Below are 23006 nucleotides of genomic sequence, written 5' to 3'. Positions count from 1 at the left end.
GGGTTCATGCAGATGAAACTAAATGGAACTTCATTCCAACTGACCAATTCTTCTTCTACGCAAGAAGTTGTAAAATCTACCTAGTACACTCTCAGCTGTGTTGGTTTTGCAGAGCAAATAGGAGTAATCAGTAAATCTTTGTCCCTAAATCAGTCGATCTGACTCTCAATACAGGGAGCAGATCTGTGAAGTAATAGAGAACCATTACTTAGAAGTCTCTCTTCTAAGTTGAATATTACTTAAAAACTGACACAGGTTTGCAAATGGAATTATTATTTTTAATGATTTATTTTTTCACTATTTTTACTGTTTGTTTTCTTCTTGTGTTTCCTTGGATGATGAAACTAAACTGAGGCAGCTTCACTTACTGTTTATAATCAATTTCACTTTCTAGTTCACCATTATTGCCAAAGTAGTGGTGTTTGCATTCACAGTTCTGTACAGGAATATTTCATTATAAATACATTGTTTTCACTGGACAAAAATGCAATTTCATTAATGTAAAATACTTTTAAAACTTAAATTTGGAGCAGGAGACCCCTAAGGGTCCTAAAATTTAGTAAAAACAAACAAATAATGGGCCTATACCTGTTGCAATTGAAGTGAAATTATAGTACTGCCGTTAACGTCAATAGGATGAAGATGAAAACCGAAAAATGTTATTGCCTACATTACCCCAAAAAATTAAGCCCAATCTTGTTAACACTCCCACACATCGGAAGTCCTACAGACATCACTGGGGTTCCTTACATGAGTGAAATCACTCATTTGCATAAGTGACCATAAACACCAGAGCCTAACAGTGTCAGTTACACCAGACACCTGTCCCTGAGAACCTTCTGATTTTAGGCTAAAGGTTTGTCTTAAGTCCGAAGATGTTCCTTATGTCCAAAGATACTTCAGTATATTCAGTAGTATGGATAAAGTCAGCTGTTTAGAGAGCCCCTTTTGTTACCTAAGGGAAACAGAGCTGCTTAAGACCCATACTTAAGTATAAATTCTGAATGTCCTTGGTTTATGCTTAGAATATATGTATAACATTATTTAATATTTTCAGGAGAGTTTTTACAGTGCTCAAATACCTACCTCTTTCAGATACACATACACAACCACCTTTCTCCTTAGTATGCAAATGCATAATTAAAAGCATTCAACAGATACAAGTGAATAAACCAATAAAGTAAGCTGCTAATAATACATTTTCATTATCTGGGAGTACGTGGAAGTACCCCAAACAGCTTAGTGATGCTGGAAAGTTGTAACAGATAAGAATCTAGTGGCTGACTTTATGTAAGACATTAGATCTTGTGAATATTCTGCTTCCTCTCCAGGCAGCGAGCTAGTATGGTTAACCAAAATTGTTGAGTAATTGTTCTGTGGTTGAGAACAAAATGCTGAATTAAACTGTTCCCTGCACAATAATTGTGTGATTACAGCATTTATGTTGCTGGCCAAAGGAACAGTCATTAGGTTTGGAAAGACTTACCAAAACCACAGGCACAAAAAAAAAAAATGCAAATCACATGTAAATTGTTCTCTAATACCTATAGTGGCTTAGAAATTGAACTAAAAGTAGAGCATGTGTGTATTTAAAGGCAGGCAAACTGGAAAAATCATTGTACATTCAAGAACTACTTCAGTTCAGGAAGAAAACACCCAAAGATTATTCATTTTCATTATGTCTTTTCCCTCTTGTGTGATCCTGTATCATATATATTATAAGCATATTTTATATTATTTTGTGTATGCACTTGTGTTTTTCCCCCACTGCATACCAATCAGATATTGTCTGGGAGTAAGGTGGGATGTACTCCCACACTTAACTAGATCCTGGACTGAGCCAATTCGGAGTGAAGTATGTGAGGGAGGCAGGCAGGCAGCAAATGTTTATTTGATTGCCGTAATCCACCAGTAAAATTAAAAATTGATTTATGATGATAGGCCCTCTTGTTAGGTAGATAATTTCCTTCTCCAATGTGCTGGCCAGACTTATAAGTGCCAAGGAAACAAACACTTTTAGTCTTTTGCTTTGTGCTTTTGTTCTACTGTCGTTTGTCCTCATGCTGCCAATATTAAAAGAGGAGGAGGAGGAGGTGGTCAAAAATAATGGGAAAAATGTTTAAGGACAGTTGCTAATTTTGTGCCTGCAATTAAACGCAGCTACAGATTATAGGATTTGGGCGGCTAACTACCTAACTGAGCTCAGAAGTCAGGTAGTTAGATATCTAAACCCTATCACTTGCATCTGCTATTAATTGTGCCTCCAATTTATGTGCTATCAGAAATTGCAGGCACAAAATTAGCGGCTGGGTAGAGAGAGGCCATTTAAAAATGTGGCACCAAATAGAACGTCTCACAAGCACCGTCATTTGAAAGGATTTATGATATCAGAGAAAACATCAGCATGGCTAGAAGAGTTGACATATATTTTAAGTCTTTCTTCTGCAACTTGATTCTATTTTACTTTTCAAATTGAATTGTCAATGGTGAAACTAAACTCTGTTAAGGAACAGTCCCACTGGCAGAGGGGACAGTCAGACTCAAGCCTCAGCAGCTGAAAGATTGAAAAGAGGTTTCAATCTGTGCATTTCCCGGGCGGTAATTAGAGGCTATCCAGCACTAGAAATGTGTTTTCCACAGAGATTTCCACTAAGATCTGGTCATTTGTCCATCATATATAAGGGCAAGGTTTTTAAGATCTTGCAGAAGCACTAAAACTCAGTGTAAAATAATAATAATAAATTCATCTTCAGAAAGCAGTACATTAAGCAGTTATAACAACTAAAGCTCTGAAACTGATGTCATTGCAAACTAACCATACATTGGAACATGTATATGATTTAATAATAAAGGAGTGGGGAGCATTCAGAGCAGGGTTTAGTCAGTAGATTTAAGATTTTCTTAGCAGACCCAGTTCTCATTAGCTCATAAAGAATGTTTATTTACAGCTATGTTAGATTGGCTGTACACCATTTTATCAACTATTCCCCATAAACTTTCCATTTAAACACCAAGAAACAATACAGACTTTTAGTGTAAGATAAACTTTTATTCTGTGTCCTTAACCAAAATATTGTCTCTGGATAGGTAGATTTTAATTTCAAGTGAGTGAGTTTGATTAGACATTTATGTTTGTTTATGCCATTACAGCATTCAGATACTGTACAGGTTTTGAATTGCTGCCCACTACATGATATTAAATAACCTCTAATTCTTGCCCACCGCCTACTCATTAATTAAAACAAACATGCCTATCTTAACGATACCCCACTTGTCAAAGAGACATGGAAAGAAAAACACATTTTGAAATCTTAGAATTTTATTTGAAAGATCAAATTTCAATATTACTGTTCAAAAATGCAGAAAGAATGACTCCTCCACTACAATAACAATATTTGAAATTATATTAAAGGTATTGGCATACAAAAAAGAAATAATAGTTTGTAAGACAAAGTTTTAATGGTCTGCTTCTGTGAACCAGACTTTGTAGACAGGTTTTTTAATATCAAGTGCTATGGGAAAAGAAATATTTCAAATTATGTGATTAAATTAAAAATATATCTATCAGAATTACTTATAGAATCTTTTCACTTGAATTGATTGATGATCAGCATGTCAGCTGTGATACATGTTAAGAAGGGTTGGGATTTCAACTACAAGGCCAAACTGTGGCCTGAATACAACTGCGAGATGGAGGCATAAAGGGGAGAAAGGGGCATAGAGGTGTAAATTAGGTAGCAGCACTGAAGTGGAAAAAATCTCTGCTGCTCCTACCAGCAACCCAGGTGAGCAGGAGGCGGCAGAATTATATGGGGAATGGACAGAACCTTGGTTCCACCCCCTCAGCTCCCATGCACTGCTTTGCATTTAATTCCCATTTGCATTCCAATTTTCTCCTTTCTGAGAGCAGTGGGTGAACCAGAAGGGAGAGTATAACTGTCTGAGCCACAGTCTTCCTCCTGAGTTGCCTCATGAATATCTCAACAGCACGCTGCTGAGTACTCAAGGCAGATAATTGTCTCATGATCTAACCACAGACATTGGTATGTTCGTGAATTTTGGATTCAACTCTGGATTTTACCACTGCATCAACCCCTGAGACCCTGGCACTCTTCTTCCTCTATAGAAATTCTAAAATCCAATGTCTTCCCGATTGGCACAGCTCCTCCTGTTTGCGGGGGAGGGGCGCAGGGAGAAGACAGACATATTTCTAACAGCTGACCAGGTGCATTTTATGCAATAACTACATCAAAATTATTATTTACTGAGTGGTTTAATAAATTCAGCTTAATATGTAAATGTGGAAAAAATAGCATTGGGGAAAAAACATAATCTTTTACTTTTAATATAGAAGTCTTGATTGACTTCACAGAAATAACCAAAATATATATTTTGTGTTTTTTCCACCACTCTTCGTTGTCCTGGTTAATGATAGTGACCCTTTCTACAGCTTTCTCTCTCATGTAAAATGCTATGATTTTTGATTAGTTGATCACTGTAAATATATTAAGGAAAGCAGTAGAATTCTATGACACTAAATACAGTTTTATTCCCCAATCCTGCAAATACCTAAGCACATGCTTAGCTTTAAGTCCACGAGTAGACTCACTGAAGTTAATAGATCTGTTTTATGTGCTGAAAATTGCATATGTATAAATTTTTATGGGACTGAGCCCTTAATTAGTACGGACTCAATATATTACTGAGCATACACTGACAAAGTGAAAATGTCATCTAGGTCATGTTTATAGCCAGCCCTTGTATGCATCTACAAGGAACGAGCTGTCCCTTTTTTGCATCTTTTTCATAAGCACCAGTCACAGCTGCAGTCCTTGTGCTAACCTGAATCCAAACCCACTTCAAAAAGGCTGAAGAGAAAGCAGGGCCGAGTCACCTCTCTTGGCTAGCTACTCCTAGTAGAATTCTGCTCCACTGCGCAATGCAGAATTTGTGGAGAATTAATGTTCTGTGCAGAATTTCATCCCTCCCTGCAGAATTGTTGCTGCAGAGCTGCTGGCCACCACTAGGGGCCACTGGACCCAGCAGAGCCCAACTTTCCAGTTGGCAATACAGGACACTGCTGGGGGGAGGGATAAGGGAGGGGAGGGGAGCTGGAGGGTTCTGGGCAGCTGTGGTTCCCAGCATGTTCTGATGGAAGCAGGCAGCATGCGGGAAACTCCGTATAAACCCAGGACCTAGCATCAGGCTGTTTCTCTTTCTGGATGCCTGGGACCTGGAGGGTTCAGGTGTCTGGGCTGGGGAGCACCCTGCATCTGGGCTCTGGAGGTAAGGGGTGCAGGTGTCTGGGCTAGGGATTGCCCCGTGGCTGGGCTCTGGTGGGGTGGGTGTCAGGGCTGAAGGGTGCCCCACAGCTGGGTTCTGAGGGTTTAGGGGTTGCAGGTGTCTGGGCTGGGGAGCACCCCATGGTTGTGTTCTGGGGGTAGGGGAGTCCGTTGTCTGGACAGGTGGCACTCCACGGCTGGGCTCTGGGGGTATGCGGTGTGGGTGTCTGGGCTGGGGGGGTGCCCTGCAGCTGAGCTCTGAGGGTAGGGGCTGTGGGTGTCTGAGCCAGGGGGGTATCCCATGGCTGGGCTCTGTGGGTGTAGAGGGTGTTGGGGCATAACAGAGAAACAGGAACTGGGTGGTTGTAGGGGTTTCTTTAACTCTCTACTCCTCAGGGAAACATTTTTGTTGTCTGTATTGTTACAGACGTACTTGCTAACAGGTATTTTGAAATAAATTACCAAAATAGTAGAAACTGGTGTGATTATATTGCGTTATTTTGACAAATAAAATATGCAGAATTCTGAAATGTGCACAGAATTTTCAATTTTTTGGCACAGAATTCCCCCAGGAGTATCTAGCAAAGCTTGTCAGCCACATGCCAATAACACACTGCACAATTTTTTCAGGAGCTCCTGTTGGCCTCCACACTGCTGGGCCAGCCATGATTGATCCCATACTTGATTTGCATGTACCCATAAATCACTAATGTGAAGGATGTCAGGCTGTAACCCTGAACATATTAAAGTGGTTATATTGTGATAAGAAAAATCCCAGAAAGTCTAAATAGCTCTGTTTTTATACCTATCGCTCTATCACTGAGAAATTAAAAAAAAACTACTTAGCATTTATCAGAGATTCCACAAAAGCAATCATATATGCTTCTCCCGCTGCTTCTGTGGCAGCAGTTACCTTAACAAACCCTGTTCCCAGAGCTGTTCTGACATCAAACCATAACACTTTTGTGCAAATAGATATGATCTGGTAAAATGTAAGTGTTATATAGGCTGAAGACATTATTTTAAAATCAAAGAGGCCGTGTTGGTTTCAGCTTTATTTAAAACACAGGGGGCTTTCAGTGTTTGTAGATGCAAAGTGACAAAAATGGGGAAAAAAGAATACATATACAACTTCTAAGAGACTAGTATGAACAAGAGAGAGGAAAATGTACTTTATGTTGCCAATGATTCTGTAAGGCATTTACAATACCCACCCCCCACCCTTCTTTATCATTGTAATAATTGAAACAGTATTTAATAGATCAGCCAATCACAGAAAATAGTCCACATTTGCAGCTTAAGAATTATCCTACATGATGTCCTTTCTAACACATCAGGAAATCTCACACCTGTTTTCTTTTCACTGACAAATGGTTCATTGAGTGGCTTACTGCTAGAGCGCTCAACATAGGTCCAGAACTTATCGAGCAGAACATTAAACAAGCATCTGGAAACTGTGTAAAGCTCCATCCTATGCTGTGAGACATCATCAGTTATTTATGAAAGATCATATAGTTTCCAATTCTGAGGGAGTGGCATTACACTTTAAATCTTGTTGTATTACGACTACATTTGGGAGCAAGTTGCTGTTATCATTGTGTACACAAAGAGAGGGTGTCATAAATATAAAGGGCAGGGTAAACCCCTTTAAAATCCCTCCTGGCCAGAGGAAAAATCCTCTCACCTGTAAAGGGTTAAGAAGCTAAAGGTAACCTTGCTGGCACCTGACCAAAATGACCAATGAGGAGACAAGATACTTTCATAAGCTGGGAGGAGGGAGAGAAACAAAGGGTCTGTGTCTGTCAGTATGCTGCTTTTGCCGGGGATAGACCAGGAATGGAGTCTTAGAACTTTAGTAAGTAATCTAAAGTAAGAAGTCTTAGAACTTTAGTAAGTAATCTAGGTATGTGTTAGATTATGATTTCTTTAAATGGCTGAGAAAAGAACTGTGCTGAATAGAATGACTATTCCTGTCTCTGTGTCTTTTTTGTAACTTAAGGTTTTGCCTAGAGGGATTCTCTGTTTTGAATCTAATTACCCTGTAAGGTATCTACCATCCTGATTTTACAGAGGTGATTTCTTTACTTCTATTAAGAGTCTTCTTGTAGGAAAACTGAATGCTTTTTCATTGTTCTCAGATCCCAGGGTTTGGGTCTGTGGTCACCTATGCAAATTGGTGAGGATTTTTACCAAACCTTCCCCAGGAAGTGGGGTGCAAGGGTTGGGAGGATTTTGGGGGGAAAGATGTGTCCAAACTACGTTTCCCAGTAAACCCAGTTAGAGTTTGGTGGTGGCAGTGCAGATCCAGGGACAAAGGATAAAATTAATTTGTACCTTGGGGAAGTTTTAACCTAAGCTGATGTAAGTAAGCTTAGGAGGTTTTCTTGCAGGTCCCCACATCTGTACCCTACAGTTCAGAGAGGGGGAGGAACCTTGACATGGTGGCAGAGTGGTGGGATTAACCTGAAATCATTTTGAGATCAATTTGAGATTTTTTGAACCAGAAAACCACCCCGTTCTCCAGCAACCCACCTCGCCCCAGTGACCCGTCAGCTGGACGATGTTTTAAATGTAACGAGCTGGGGCATGTAAAGGCCAACTGCCCCAAGAACCCCAACAGATTACAGTTCATTGCACCGGAATCACACCAGAGGTCCGCAGGCCCAGATACCTTCCAGATACCCTTGGAGAGGAGGGAAACTGTGAGTGTGAGTGGGAAGGAGGGACACCAGAGCACAAGTGTCAGCTATCCATGCTTCCTTAGTGGATCCCAATTTAATCAACCCAGAGATCCCAGTGACAATTCAACCCTTCAAGTCCAACTCTTTTGATTTGCCTACAGCCAAGTTGCCTGTCCAGTACCAGAGCTGGTCAGGAACATGGACTTTTGCAGTCTATGATGATTATCCCATCCCCATGCTGTTGGGGGAAGACTTGGCCAATCATGTGAAGCAGGCCAAGAGGGTGGGAATGGTCACCCGCAGCCAGGCTAAACAAGCCGTGAGGCCTGGCTCTGTTCCGGAAACTTCTGTCAGGACCCGGTCAGAGGTGATGGACCCAGACCCCATGCCAATGTCTGCAACAGCAGTAGTGGATGCAGTCCCAGAGACCCAGACGGAACGAGTCCCAGAACCGGAACCAGCGGAACAACCAACACCAGACCCATTGCCAGCACCGAATCCAGTACTTGCAACCTCAACACCAGAGGGCCCCACCGAACTTGAACCAGCAGCAGCCCATAACCCTACACAAGAGGCTCAGCCAGAGCCTGAAACCCAACATAGTGTCCCAGCGGAGAGTGGTTCACAGTCAATGGAAACAGCCCCATCCCCTACATCGCTTCCAGAGGAACCAAGCATAGGTCCACAATCCAATGAGGAACTGATGTCTCCAGCATCAAGGGAACAGTTCCAGACCGAACAGGAAGCAGATGAAAGCCTCCAGAGAGCTTGGACGGCGGCACGGAGCAACCCACCGTCTCTTAGCTCTTCTAATCAATCCAGGTTTGTTGTAGAAAGAGGACTTTTATACAAGGAAACTCTTTCTGGTGGATACCAGGAAGACTGGCATCCTCAGAGACAGTTGGTAGTTCCAACTAAATACCGGGCCAAGCTCTTGAACTTAGCCCATGATCACCCTAGTGGCCATGCTGGGGTGAACAGGACCAAAGACCGTTTGGAGGGGTCATTCCACTGGGATGGAATGGGCAAGGATGTTTCTACCTATGTCCGGTCTAGTGAAGTATGCCAAAGAGTGGGAAAACCCCAAGACCAGGTCAAAGCCCCTCTCCAGCCACTCCCCATCATTGAAATTCCATTTCAGCGAATAGCTGTGGATATTCTGGGTCCTTTTCCGAAAAAGACACCCAGAGGAAAGCAATACATACTGATTTTCATGGATTTTGCCACCCGATGGCCGGAAGCAGTAGCTCTAAGGAACACCAGGGCTAAAAGTGTGTGCCAGGCACTAGCAGACATTTTTGCCAGGGTAGGTTGGCCCTCTGACATCCTCACAGATGCAGGGACTAATTTCCTGGCAGGAACTATGGAAAACCTTTGGGAAGCTCATGGGGTAAATCGCTTGGTTGCCACTCCTTATTACCATCAAACAAATGGCATGGTGGAGAAGTTTAATGGAACTTTGGGGGCCATGATACGTAAATTCGTAAATGAGCACTCCAACGATTGGGAACTAGTCTTGCAGCAGTTGCTCTATGCCTACAGAGCTGTACCACATCCCAGTTTAGGGTTTTCCCCATTTGAACTTGTATATGGCCGTGAGGTTAAGGGGCCATTACAGTTGGTGAAGCAGCAATGGGAGGGATTTACACCTTCTCCAGGAACTAACATTCTGGACTTTGTAACCAACCTACAAAACACCCTCCAAACCTCTTTAGCCCTTGCTAAAGAAAACTTACAAGATGCTCAAAAAGAGCAAAAAGCCTGGTATGATAAACATGCCAGAGAGCGTTCCTTCAAAGTAGGAGACCAGGTCATGGTCTTAAAGGCGCTCCAGGCCCATAAAATGGAAGCATCATGGGAAGGGCCATTCACGGTCCAGGAGCACCTGGGAGCTGTTAATTATCTCATAGCATTCCCCACCTCCAACCAAAAGCCTACAGTGTACCATATTAATTCTCTAAAGCCCTTTTATTCCAGAGAATTAAAGGTTTGTCAGTTTACAGCCCAGGGAGGAGAGGACGCTGAGTGGCCTGAAGGTGTCTACTACGAAGGGAAAAGTGCTGGTGGTGTGGAAGAGGTGAACCTCTCCATGACCCTTCGGCGTATGCAGCGACAGCAGATCCAGGAGCTGTGCACTAGCTATGCGCCAACGTTCTCAGCCACCCCAGGACTGACTGAACGGGCATACCACTCCATTGACACAGGTAATGCTCGCCCAATTAAAGTCCAACCTTACCGGGTGTCTCCTCAAGCTAAAACTGCTATAGAACGGGAGATCCAGGATATGTTACAGATGGGTGTAATCCGCCCCTCTGAAAGTGCATGGGCATCTCCAGTGGTTCTAGTTCCCAAACCAGATGGGGAAATACGTTTTTGCGTGGACTACCGTAAGCTAAATGCTGTGACTCGCCCAGACAACTATCCAATGCCACACACAGATGAATTATTGGAGAAACTGGGACGGGCCCAGTTCATCTCTACCTTGGACTTAACCAAGGGGTACTGGCAGGTAACACTAGATGAATCTGCCAAGGAAAGGTCAGCCTTCACCACACATGTCAGGCTGTATGAATTTAATGTGCTCCCTTTTGGGCTGGAGAATTCACCAGCCACCTTCCAAAGACTTGTAGATGGTCTTCTAGTGGGATTAGAAGAATATGCAGTTGCCTACCTTGACGATGTGGCCATATTTTCGGATTCCTGGGCAGAACACCTGGAACATCTACAAAAAGTCTTTGAGCGCATAAGGGAGGCAGGACTAACTGTTAAGGCTAAGAAGTGTCAAATAGGCCTAAACAGAGTGACTTACCTTGGACACCAGGGGGGTCAAGGAACTATCAGCCCTCTACAGGCCAAAGTGGATGCTATCCAAAAGTGGCCTGTCCCAAAGTCAAAGAAACAGGTTCAATCCTTCTTAGGCTTGGCCGGTTATTACAGACGATTTGTACCGCAATACAGCCAAATCGCCGCCCCACTGACAGACCTAACCAAAAAGAAACAGCCAAATGCAGTTCAGTGGACCGAAAAGTGTCAGAAGGCCTTTAACAAGCTTAAAGCGACACTCATGTCTGACCCTGTACTAAGGGCCCCAGACTTTGACAAACCGTTCCTAGTGACCACAGATGTGTCCGAGTGTGGTGTGAGAGCAGTTTTAATGCACAAAGGACCTGATCAAGAATTCCACCCGGTAGTGTTTCTCAGCAAAAAACTGTCTGAGAGGGAAAGCAACTGGTCAGTCACTGAAAAAGAATGTTACGCCATTGTCTACGCCCTGGAAAAGCTACGCCCATATGTTTGTGGACGGCGTTTCCACCTGCAAACCGACCATGCTGCACTACAGTGGCTTCATACCACCATGGGAAATAACAAAAAACTTATTCGGTGGAGTTTAGCTCTCCAAGATTTTGATTTCGACATCCAACACATCTCAGGAGCTTCTAACAAAGTGGCTGATGCACTCTCCCGTGAAAGTTTCCCAGAATCAACTGGTTAAAATCGTCCTTGAGATGTGGAAAATATTGTTAGTCTTTATGTACTTGGTAGTATATTTAGAGGTGCATGTGTCTTATTAACTCTGTTTTTCCTAGAGCTACAGGAAGAAATCCCAGCCAGCGTTTCACCCTAGCTGAGATTTGGGGGGCGAGTCATAAATATAAAGGGAAGGGTAAACCCCTTTAAAATCCCTCCTGGCCAGAGGAAAAATCCTCTCACCTGTAAAGGGTTAAGAAGCTAAAGGTAACCTCGCTGGCACCTGACCAAAATGACCAATGAGGAGACAAGATACTTTCAAAAGCTGGGAGGAGGGAGAGAAACAAAAGGTCTGTGTCTGTCGCTATGCTGCTTTTGCCGGGGATAGACCAGGAATGGAGTCTTAGAACTTTAGTAAGTAATCTAGCTAGGTATGTGTTAGATTATGATTTCTTTAAATGGCTGAGAAAAGAACTGTGCTGAATAGAATGACTATTCCTGTCTGTGTGTCTTTTTTGTAACTTAAGGTTTTGCCTAGAGGGATTCTCTATGTTTTGAATCTAATTACCCTGTACGGTATTTACAGAGGTGATTTCTTTACTTCTATTAAGAGTCTTCTTGTAGGAAAACTGAATGCTTTTTCATTGTTCTCAGATCCCAGGGTTTGGGTCTGTGGTCACCTGTGCAAATTGGTGAGGATTTTTACCAAACCTTCCCCAGGAAGTGGGGTGCAAGGGTTGGGAGGATTTTGGGGGGAAAGACATGTCCAAACTACGTTTCCCAGTAAACCCAGTTAGAGTTTGGTGGTGGCAGTGCAGATCCAGGGACAAAGGATAAAATTAATTTGTACCTTGGGGAAATTTTAACCTAAGCTGGTGAAAGTAAGCTTAGGAGGTTTTCATGCAGGTCCTCACATCTGTACCCTACAGTTCAGAGTGGGGGAGGAACCTTGACAGAGGGATACACAGTGTTAAATAATGGAATAATAGCTTTGACATTCACAAGTCTGTGGCCACCCTACAACAAATGATGACCCTCAGTTGTACTTCTGAGACAGATATTGTAAAATAAGCACAGCTGTAGGGGGCTCTGGCGCATGCTACCACTTGGAAACATTAAACTATAGCTTTGGAAAAGCAGTATTCGTATGAATTTTAAGCTCAGTGAAATGAGTCATTTTGGACCAAACACTGGACATCGTGTTGCAAAGAGCCTATCTTGTCCCCGCCCAATCCCCCATTCAGCAAACGGTTCAGTCAACCAAATGATGGATCCCTTTCCCCTACATGAAAGAAAGAGCCTTACTCCTGAGCTGTGTGTCCTTTAACTAGCAAGGGCTCTTTTGAAGGTGCACTTTAGTCCTCTGCCATAGCTACCAGGCTATCATCTGACTATAGAAGGCTTCTTGAAAGTTCTATTGCTCATTGGGAATCTCACCCACTAGGATGGGACCCAGACAATCTGCAGCAACTAATCCTGCATGAACGCCTCAGGTGAAAGATCTAAACCATTGATTCAAAACAGACGCATATTGGAATATAGGCCAATTTATTTTTCTTTGCTTTGGGACATTTTTTTCCTGGGGGGGAAGTGCTAAGATGCTCCTGTGGTAGAATTGTCTCTGTAGATAACTGTCATGTTATCTGAATGGCTTGCTATAGAACATCCCAAGTGAGATAAAATTGTGTTACTGTTTTCCCTGCTTCTGTATATTTTCCATTTACCACATCAAATGTGAGAGAAGAGGCTCCGTGCTTTTTTTTATGTTCTATAAACCAGGAGTTCTCAACCTTTTTCTTTCTGAGGACCCCCCAACATGCTATAAAAACTCCACAGCCCACCTGTGTCTCAACAACTGTTTTTCTTCATATAAAAGTCAGGGTCGGCATTAGGGGGTAGCAAACAGGGCAGTTGCTTGGGGCCCACGCCACAGGAAGCCCCATGAAGCTAAGCGGCTCGGGCTTCAGCTTCAGCCGTAGGTGGCGGGGCTCAGGGCCTCAGGCTTCAGCCCCATGCAGTGGGGCTTCGGCTTTCTGCCCTGGGTCCCAGTGAGTCTGATGTTGGCCCTGCTTGACGGACGCCCTGAAATCTGCTTGCGGACCCCCAGGGGGGCCCCGGACCTGTGGCTGAGAACCACTGATATAAACGAACATAAATAAATTCACTCCTTTCTTAGTTGTTCCTTTGGAACTAGACAAAAAAAGTTCCTTGTATGCTAAATTTCCTTTCATCTTGCATCCTTCGAGGAAAGAATGAACTGTCCGTGGTGGTCCTGTGTGTCCCTGTCATATTCCATTCTTCCCAGCCTCACCCCACCTGCTTATACCACTCCATCTTATCCTTCCAAATGGGTAATGGATCAGCGACTCCTTTTGGAGCATATTCACTGCTACGTAGCTGGCTAGAGGGGCTGCCATTTTGCAATGCAAGTCACGTCCTCTGCCCCACCTCTCAGTTAAGGAGCTGAGCGTGTGCTCACTTTTATAGTGCTCAAAATCTATCTGAAATGGACACGAGGAACGAAACAAGGATCTCCCTCAGGACTGTGCAGAGCTCTAGGGCTTCTGGAGTTGATCCAGTTCACTTTTTTTAACTGGTCAGCGTTTATGTAAATCTTTGAGACATTACCCTTTTGCACTGCCTTTCTGTTTGCTATGTTTTCTATGTGCCAGGACACACACATTCAAGCTATTGCCTGTTGGGGATAGTTCCCATTTTTCAGCAAGCTAATAATTTTTCCACATTATCTCTCCAAAAAGCCCTCGTATTCTGGAGGAGTTACAGAGGTGTCTCTTTTTTTATCTCCCTAAATGGCCTTATTTATTTGTCTTCATAGGCTGGCAACATAAGAACATATTTTCCTATGAATGGTAGCATTACTAGGAAGCAATTGTGAACAGTGAGGTTATAGTATTGAATGACTCTAGTGATATTTGGGGAGGGTGAATTTTAATAAGTGCTGGCATGTATTTAACTAAGTCTCTAATGCCACAAGGGAAAGAATACTACTTATGGCCCACATCATTCCCTGCAGAAGAATTCTAAGTAGATCTGGAAGAAGATGTCTCGCCACAAGATCCTCTCACAGAAATCCACCACATCATCCTGCCTAGGGGCTGGGGAATTTGCCTCTATGTGTGGCAAAGGCAGGGGATGCTCATTCACAAAGTTTGCAGAACTCAAGAGATCTGTGCAGGGGGGCACGAAATCCATGTGTTGCCCATCCCAGCAAGGTACATGTCCTCACAGCCTCTGTCTCTTCTCCATAGTTTGTATTCTCCACACCTGCACAGAACCCAGACCCCATGAAGAGGCCTCCTTGGGATCCATAAGAGGGTGAGGGTGATGCTGCAGAGGTAGCAGAGTCCCCTTTTCATAAATGGAGATTCTCTTCCAAGTGTGGTTTTGAGGGCGGGGGACAATGATGTAGGGTCAGGTCAGGAGAACTACATTTCACTCTCTTACTTTAGAGGTATTGCCAAACCATAATGGAAGATTACAGATTGTAGTTGTAAGAAGAAATGCATTTTTATTTCTGCTTAAGATAGATATGGTTGGGGAGGGGGGAATGGCCAATATATTTCCTGTTTAAAGGACCAGTCATTCAAATGCCAGGTGGAGTGCTTTCCACCATGAATACTCCCATAAGCCAACGGAACTATTCCCAGTAGTAAATAGTTCACCTGCAGTAAGTGGTTTGAGAGCACTGTGTCCTAATACAATTAAATACTTAGCTTCAGAAAACAAACCTGCATATTTATGTCATCTTCATGATAATGTTCAGTTTTCATATCAAGTTAGAAATACGTTTAACTCTTGAAATGTTTCTGTACACAATCTAAAGTTAAAGGGCAATCCAAGTGTATCCAGTACTCTGAGAAAGTAATATTTGAATTTCATTGAGACAGTTTGTTGGCTACCTCACATGAAAAAAGCAAGTTAGCCACACTTCTGTATAAAAAAGGATGTAATAAAATAAGAAATAATTTAAAGAAAGATGTTTATAGACCTCTAGAATGGTATTTCACTGAGTAACAGCTTGTGAGAGACTAAAGTAATGAACTACTGTTCCAAGTCTTATCTGTCTGGAAAGGGTGAAGTCCTGCTTCAAGACCCAAATCTCCCATCCTTACTCATATTGAGTAATACTATCTCCACAGGTAATACTAATGAAATCATTGGGACCATTTGCCAAGTAAGGTAGTACTTAATGAGAGTTGGACTAGCAATCAAACCCAAAATATAAAGTATATAAGTGCCAGAAATGTAATAAAATGTAAACCCTGGAAATACAAAAGGTCTATGTCAGTAAAGACTTAACGGACAATTGTGAGAATAAAATTAGTGTAAGTATATAAGAATGAAAAAAATAATAATAATACCAGATGCTACATATGTATATCTAGATTTGTAGAAAAGAAAGATGGTCATATATTACTTGAGAAATATGAGCTGGCTAAATGAGGCAAGTGTCCTGCGGGAAAAAATAGCATGTGGCCGTGTAATTAAAGACTGTGTCATAATACATATCCACAAGGGGGCCAAATTAAGGTTGCACAGGCAACCTTAATTCTGATATTTCCTAACTTCTGAGTGCTTAAATTTTCTACCTTAATGTTTTTTTAATGTAGCTTTTGTGTGTAATTATTTATATAGTGACCCAAAGAGTGCAAGGCATTTCATAGAACATAAAAAAGAGACATGCTCCCTGCCTTGAAGAGCTTGCAGTCTAAATGTACATAAGGCACAACAGTAGCTAGTAACTATTTATTGTTCCAGGTAACTGCGATAATCAAGGTATTTTCCTCAATTTAGGTAGGAGAGATCAAAGTATCACAAGTACTATAAAAAAGAATAAATACTGAGTTTTAATTGTGCCCAGTGTGTTCACATACACATCTATAGATGAATTTGTATCTTATATATGTGTGAGACAGGAAGTATATGGTTTTGTGATTAAGATACTGGACTAAACCTTGAGATCTGGATTCAGTTCCCAGCTCTGCAACAGACTTCTGGTGCAAACTTGGGCAAATCACTAAGGCCCAGATTTTTAAAAGTATTTAGGTGCTTAAAGGTGCATATAGGAACATAGTAGGATTTTGAAAATTCCATTAGGCATGTAAATACCTTTAAAAATCTGGCCCTAAGTCTCTTTGTGCCTCAGTTCCCCACCTGTAAACTAGGAATAATATTTTCTTTCACCCACTCCTAATGTATCTTGTGTATTTAAATTATAAACTCTTCGGGGCAGGAACTCTCTCTTACCTTGTGTATTTACAGTTCCTAATACAATTGGGTCCTGATCTTGGTTTGGGCACTAGGAGCAATTTTAATAGAATTAATAATAATACATAGATGGTGGTGTAGTGTCTGTGTCATAAATTGCATAACCATGTGATAACCCTTCCTGCCTCTTCTACACTCTGTCTACAATCCATCTCCTCAGGGGCTACTTCTAAGAATCCAAACTTTTGAGCAGCATGTGTTCTCCTTTCATCATAACATGGACCTTCCTTCCAAAATTACCAGTCTGATGTGCATGAATGAAAATATCTACATTCTTGTATAGTGACTTGCTTATATTATAGTTCAGTATTTCCATATTTTCTCATCCTCTGCTCAATAAGATTCCAAGTATTTCATATCCGTTGATAACCACATTAAGTTCCATTGAGGGAAGACGGGTACTGGGACAAAGAAAAATAATTATTTGTTGTATTTTACTCTATTTTATTTTGGGATGTAGGGGGACTTTGAAAATAAATAATAAGTTATATTACATGAGGTGGTTTTTCCCTCTTAGGTTATATAATTTATTTATTTTGACTTTTTTTTTCTCATTGTGTGTCCCTTCTGTGATAGGAATTGCAAATACTGAAACACTGCATAAAAATACAAACTTTTTCCTAATGAAACAAACCTTGAAAAGAAGACTGTTTAGAGGTCAGGGGGCGGAGAAGGGGCTGCTTCAGATATTCTGAACAGCATAACTGATCTTAAAATGACCGATATTCTCTTCACTCTAATAACTGTGTTATAATACACACTGAATCTAAAAGCACTGAATCTAAGGGTAAATTAAGTAGTTCATGCTAAATGAGCGCTAAGAAAACCTTCATACCATACATACACCAACAAATGCTCTATATATTCCAGATATATTATAATAAAGGTATTTTAGGTATGTTTTAGAGTGTTTAAAAATTGTATTGGGACTATTCGTTGTTTCATAGGGTCTTTCTTTATCATCAGTCTAATGGGACATGGCTCAGAAGGAGAGAAGAAATAAAACTCATATACATTAAGCACCTCTAAAATGGCAAAAAATACAGCTTTTCTCTGCATTATAATGGCATGACTTCAATATCCAATAACTCGGGACTTTCCAGGGGTAGAAAGCAAGTACCATGACTCATATTGAAAAGCTAGGAATCTTCTTTCCAAAAGTTTTAAAATACCCATTTCTAGTTGTGTGACATTACATGTATCAGGTTTGTTTTGATGGAGCAATTCTACATTGGCAGGAGGTGCGGGGAGGAGGGCAGAGGAAAGAACCTCTCTGGCAGGTTGCTGAGGTTTTTTTTATTGGTGTCTAGTTGCAGTTATTTAATGGTTTGGAATGTTAGAACGAGTCTTGGGGCAAACAAATAAGTGAGCAGGGTGAAGATGAGTCAGTGAAAGATGCATCCATAAATGGCTTTTCAGTTTATCACATGCCTGTACAATCTGTCATATAATGGAATAGTAGTTGTGGATACCTGAAAAGTGGTATACTGTTATAAGGTAGATTGCAGAGCCATGTGGTAAATTGAGAAGTCATGTGACAATGATATTTATATGGCGGCAACATCCAGAGGTCCCACTTAGGACTGCATTGTGTTAGGCGCTGTAAAAAATACATATGAAGAATCAGGATGAAATTCTGGCTCAGTGAAATCAACTGGAGCTTTGCCATTGACTTCAGTGCATCAGGATTTAACCTATAGTCCCTACCCTGAGGAACTTACACCTAAGAAGTCACCTATGAATGGTGGAGAGAGAGGGATACTATCAAGTGTATAGACTTGTATAAAATTGTTATGTACATATAAACGTGTGTATTTACTTTCATTATCTTTATACATTAGTAGAACAAAAGGCAAGGTCTGAAACTAGCCCTGATTTGGGGTCAGTTGCATTCAGACTGTAAATCAAGTATCAAGAAGGGGTTGGTTTGTTTTTTTTTTAAAGAAAAGTAACTATCTGATAAGCTATTAGACAAATGTGAATAACAAGACATTAGCTTGAAAAATATAAAGAAAACCTTCAAGAGTAAAAACTGAAAAGGGAGGGTCTGAATTATCTATCACTTTAAAAAGTTGTATCCTAGCAACAGTAGGTAACAATGAACATACGTTGCATAAAAGTTAACATACAGTAGTTAAATGAGACATAGAAAGGGTCAGTCATAATATATGCATTTTATATTGTATCAAGTAATCTGATTAAAATGAAATAATGTTTGCCCTTATTTCTGGGAGGAAATAATTGCAGATATTAAAGTGGTGCTACATATATTCCAGCTTGGAATGGAAATTACATTGTTTTGACTGGGTTATTTCTGTATCCAAGCAAACCATCCTCACCTCTTCGCAGTTCTTACCTCCTTTATACAACTGTGTTTGTGTCATTTAAAGTCAGAGGGTCGTAAGGCTCCCTTACAGGATGTAATTTGGAGAGAGAATTTGAAAAAGAAAATGTGACAGCCAGTTGTGAGAAAAAAGGGCATTTTCCTGGTAGACTTCCTAAATGGGAGGATTTTTTAGTGCAATGTTTTGCTAGCGTATCAGGCAGTCACTTGGAATCAAGTGCAGACTTGTGCTACATTGTGGGCTTGGCAATGACAATTTTGTGTGTGTGTGTGGTGCTTTGGTTATATTAGCCCTGGAGGCAGAGTTAACACTTGCAATGGGACAAGAGTATTTGCAGTCATCAGAGAACTTTGCAGTCAGCTTCAATAACATCACTCAATTTTTTCGCCTTTTTTTTACTTTTTTTTTTTTTGGCAGCAAAGCTCTTAGTGGAACCATCTGTCTTTCTATTAGTGTTTTTGAGTCCTGTTTTGAAGCTTCTTTGCTTGGCAAAGTCACTTTCATCCTTGGAAACCATTTAAAAAAAAGTTCCATGGCTTCTTGCCGAAGAAGAGTACTATGCAAAAATTCCACACGGCTGTTCATTTTTGTTCTAAAAGAATACAGTTACTTTGTCTTAAAAAAAAAAATCAAGGCAGAAATGGGATGACTCCAGACTGGATGAATGTAAGGAGGAAGAAATAGCATTTTATATTTTATGTCTCACAAAATCCAAATATGCCTTTTTAACTAACTAGATCAGAATAGCAACAAGAAGAATAAAGTAACAGTCAAAGTGAATCCAGTTAACAGAGTAATTGGCACTACATCTAGCATAGCTTCAGTCTTGCATTCAGTCTCCAACTGCAACAATTTCTAACCAATATGTCTTATGAGCTTCGTCTTACAGGATGTCCCAGACTATAATGGTGCAATAACCACGCACACAGTTACCACCATTCTTAATGCTGCATACAGAGAGGACCCGTACCTGCCAACAGTGGGGAGGAGAGAAGGGGGGCAGAGTGAAGGCAGCGACTTCAGCAGATATTACTGAGCATGCTCAGTCTATGTGAGCATGCTCAGTACAAGCCAAGCAGGAAATGTGGGGGGGGGAGCACATGACCCTGCGTGCCCCACCCGATGCATCGCCTCTGGCTGCATACATCATATCATGAACCAAATGTTAATCTATGACAGCCTATCTACATCTCTTATGCCTCTGCTCCACAATTCTGTGGTCTATCTTGATGACCTCTCTTGTAAGGGTTTCCTTCCCTTTACTGATTGATCTCCTGAAAGGCAAAGTTTCATTTGTTAGTATAGTTTTTTTATTAAAACCAGTTATGCTGCTGATGTCTTAAGTTACCAAATAATTTGCTCCTCTTCTGTGTGAGATGGAAAAGCAATGTCCTGACCATTTGTATTAATCAAAAACACTCATAAAACTTTGCAAAAGTAGTAGTGTTAGCTGTTGTGTTATGGCCAATTTCCAATTTGGATGACCACTTTCTGCCTGCCTAAAGTCCCCTTCAGTTTCACTTGCAATGTAAGAGTCTTCATTTCCTGCCCTATGCTTTTGTGTAGTGTTGCTGTGCAACATGAAACAGTTGACACTCCAGACGTGGCTGCATTTCACTTGTGAGCAAAGTGTTTCAACTGTGTTTGTGGCCATCTCTGAGAATGTGTCTGTGCATGCATATACATGTGTCTATGTGTGTATATATACACACACATATCCCAACACATACATACGTGTCTAACATTTGTAAAGTGTTTAGAATCATTTGGGATGAAAGGTGCTATGTATATGATTGTGATTTGGCAGCATTGTGAAGTGGAATATCTTAGTGTCATATGGAGAAGATCTATAAAACTGCAGTCATGGTTGTTAAGGTGAAATGAAATATAAGTATGCCTTAATTTATGTAATTAATATTAAGTGCTGGGGTGTATGGTAATTAACACACGGCTGAACTGTTGATGCTGTTGGAACCCCTCGCAACACAGGAGTAGATTCTAGTCTGACCTGGCTAAAAAAAATAAATAAGCAACTGCTTAGGCATGTTCTCCAGAAGATTTTCCAGGTTTGATTTTCCTCCTTCTGTTCAGCAGGTTCAAGGTCAGCTTCCTCCATTGATGATTCCAGTGTTCCCTCCAGATCAACGAACCCTAGCAGCAGCCGCTCAGCAAGGATTCCTCATTCCTCCTGGTTTCAGCTACAAGGCAGGATGCAGTAAGTCCTGTAGATTTTCCAGCTGGAAGTGGGCAGAGGGCAGAGTTTTAAAACAGGTTGTCCAGTATTTATGCTGAACTAAGTCACCAGATCAGAAATATCACGTCTACTGCATTGAGGTGACAGACCCACTAAGCTGAATTTAGGATTTACAGAATAGTGTGAGAACGGATTTGCCAAGAGATCACTAATATGTTCATTGATATAATGGCCAAGAATTTCAGAACTGGCTAGTGAATGTGAGTGCCCAACCTGAAGGGCCTGATTTTCAGATAGCATGTGCTCTGCCCTTTCTGAAAATCTCTTTACAGTGTGTCAGGTTGGGCACTGACAAACACTATTTACTTTTGAAATTCTTGACTATGCTGTACAACAAAACAAAACACAAACAAGGAAACATGCTCATCAGCACACGCAGATACTCCTCTCTTAATCTAAAAGGGAAGTTGTTTGAAATGGCCCAATACATTTCAACGCTATTGTAGGGAAATATGTTTTTTCTCTAACAGCCTGCTTGCTTTTTATTAACTAAGGGCCTATTCTACCCTCTTTCTACACACACAACTCGCATTCATCTCAATGGGAGTTCTGTACAAAGATCAAGGATATCATATGCCTCTCAATTTGATGGACTAACACAAAGCATAAATATATTTTACAAGAGCCTAAGACTAAAAACTGTGTAACATCTATTTTTTTAATTTTTGAAAGTTTTATGGTCACTACAGGATCCTGAATTTTTTGGCAGTTTTATTTAAGCCTTCCATAGGATCTCTTGTTCCTGTCAACAAGATAAGAATAAATATAGGTTCAAAATAAATCAAAAATCTTCCTTTCATCAAATAGATTTAGCTACAGCATAGGTTCTATAAACCTGGTTTTATGCATTTGTGCTTATCTAACTCTACTGACATCAGTTTCCTATCTTGTTATCTAAGACTCGCTTGTTTTACCATTCTCTCTCTTTAGTGCATCTGTTTAGCTTTATTATGTCCGCATCAGTGTATCCATCTGTATCATTGACTAACTCATGAATTCGTCAATTGTTTAGCATTATGCACTGCTCACCAGTGGAGCAGTTTATTAAATTTTGAATGCAAAGGGACTATCTGGTGATACTTTTCATCCCGCGGTTTTAGATTCTTTTGTTTTTCTAACTTTATAGATCCAGTATTGGGTTTCTGTAAGCAAAGTTCCCTTTCGCTTTGGCCATCAGCCCTCATCTTGGTGTACTATATAGGCTGTTACCACTACTGAGAAGTCACTGTTCAAAACACTTCACCTCACTCAGCAGCTGCAGTGCAATGCATAGGCTCATTCACTTCTTCCAGTGATTTCACACCCATTTGTTCTCAAATGGGAGAAGTAGTGATTCACATTGCAGAATGTGTAACCGAAAGCCACATTGAATATGAATGCTACCATAACTGTAGGCCTGGAAAAGGTCAAGAAAACACCCCATTAGACATATCTGGCAGATTAAATTAGTTCCGTGTTAATGCAGTCTGACTTGGAGAGAGGGTTGATTTTTTTTTAACTGTTAGTAAATTAACAGGAGGATAGTCACATAGTACCTCACATCCATGAAGTTCATATGACATCACATATTTTTGTAACCTTGGAAATGAAAAAAAACTGAAGAATGTTGCTGCTGCTCCTGGCAATAGGGCTTAAAATTAACAGCATGTCAAGATCTAAGATTGAGCAGAAGCCAGTGGGAAAGACA

At 41.0% G+C, this 23006-nt stretch overlaps 1 protein-coding gene across 6 annotated transcripts in view; it reads left to right on the top strand.

The window, feature by feature from the left end:
• Positions 1-23006, top strand: part of SOX5 (SRY-box transcription factor 5) — a 547399-nt gene that overhangs the window by 410978 nt on the left and 113415 nt on the right. For 4 of the 6 annotated variants that reach the window (XM_073318355.1, XM_073318362.1, XM_073318328.1 and 1 more), the window contains exon 7: positions 21157-21280. In XM_073318355.1, coding sequence (XP_073174456.1) covers positions 21157-21280 — 124 coding nt within the window. The remainder of the gene's footprint in view (positions 1-21156; positions 21281-23006) is intronic. The other 2 variants (XM_073318369.1, XM_073318336.1) reach the window with 1 other exon arrangement.

This window comes from Lepidochelys kempii, chromosome 1 (assembly GCF_965140265.1).
Source record: "Lepidochelys kempii isolate rLepKem1 chromosome 1, rLepKem1.hap2, whole genome shotgun sequence".
Classification (NCBI taxonomy): domain Eukaryota; kingdom Metazoa; phylum Chordata; order Testudines; family Cheloniidae; genus Lepidochelys; species Lepidochelys kempii.
Note: the sequence above shows the minus strand (reverse complement) of the source record. Positions and strands in the feature narration are given on the sequence as shown.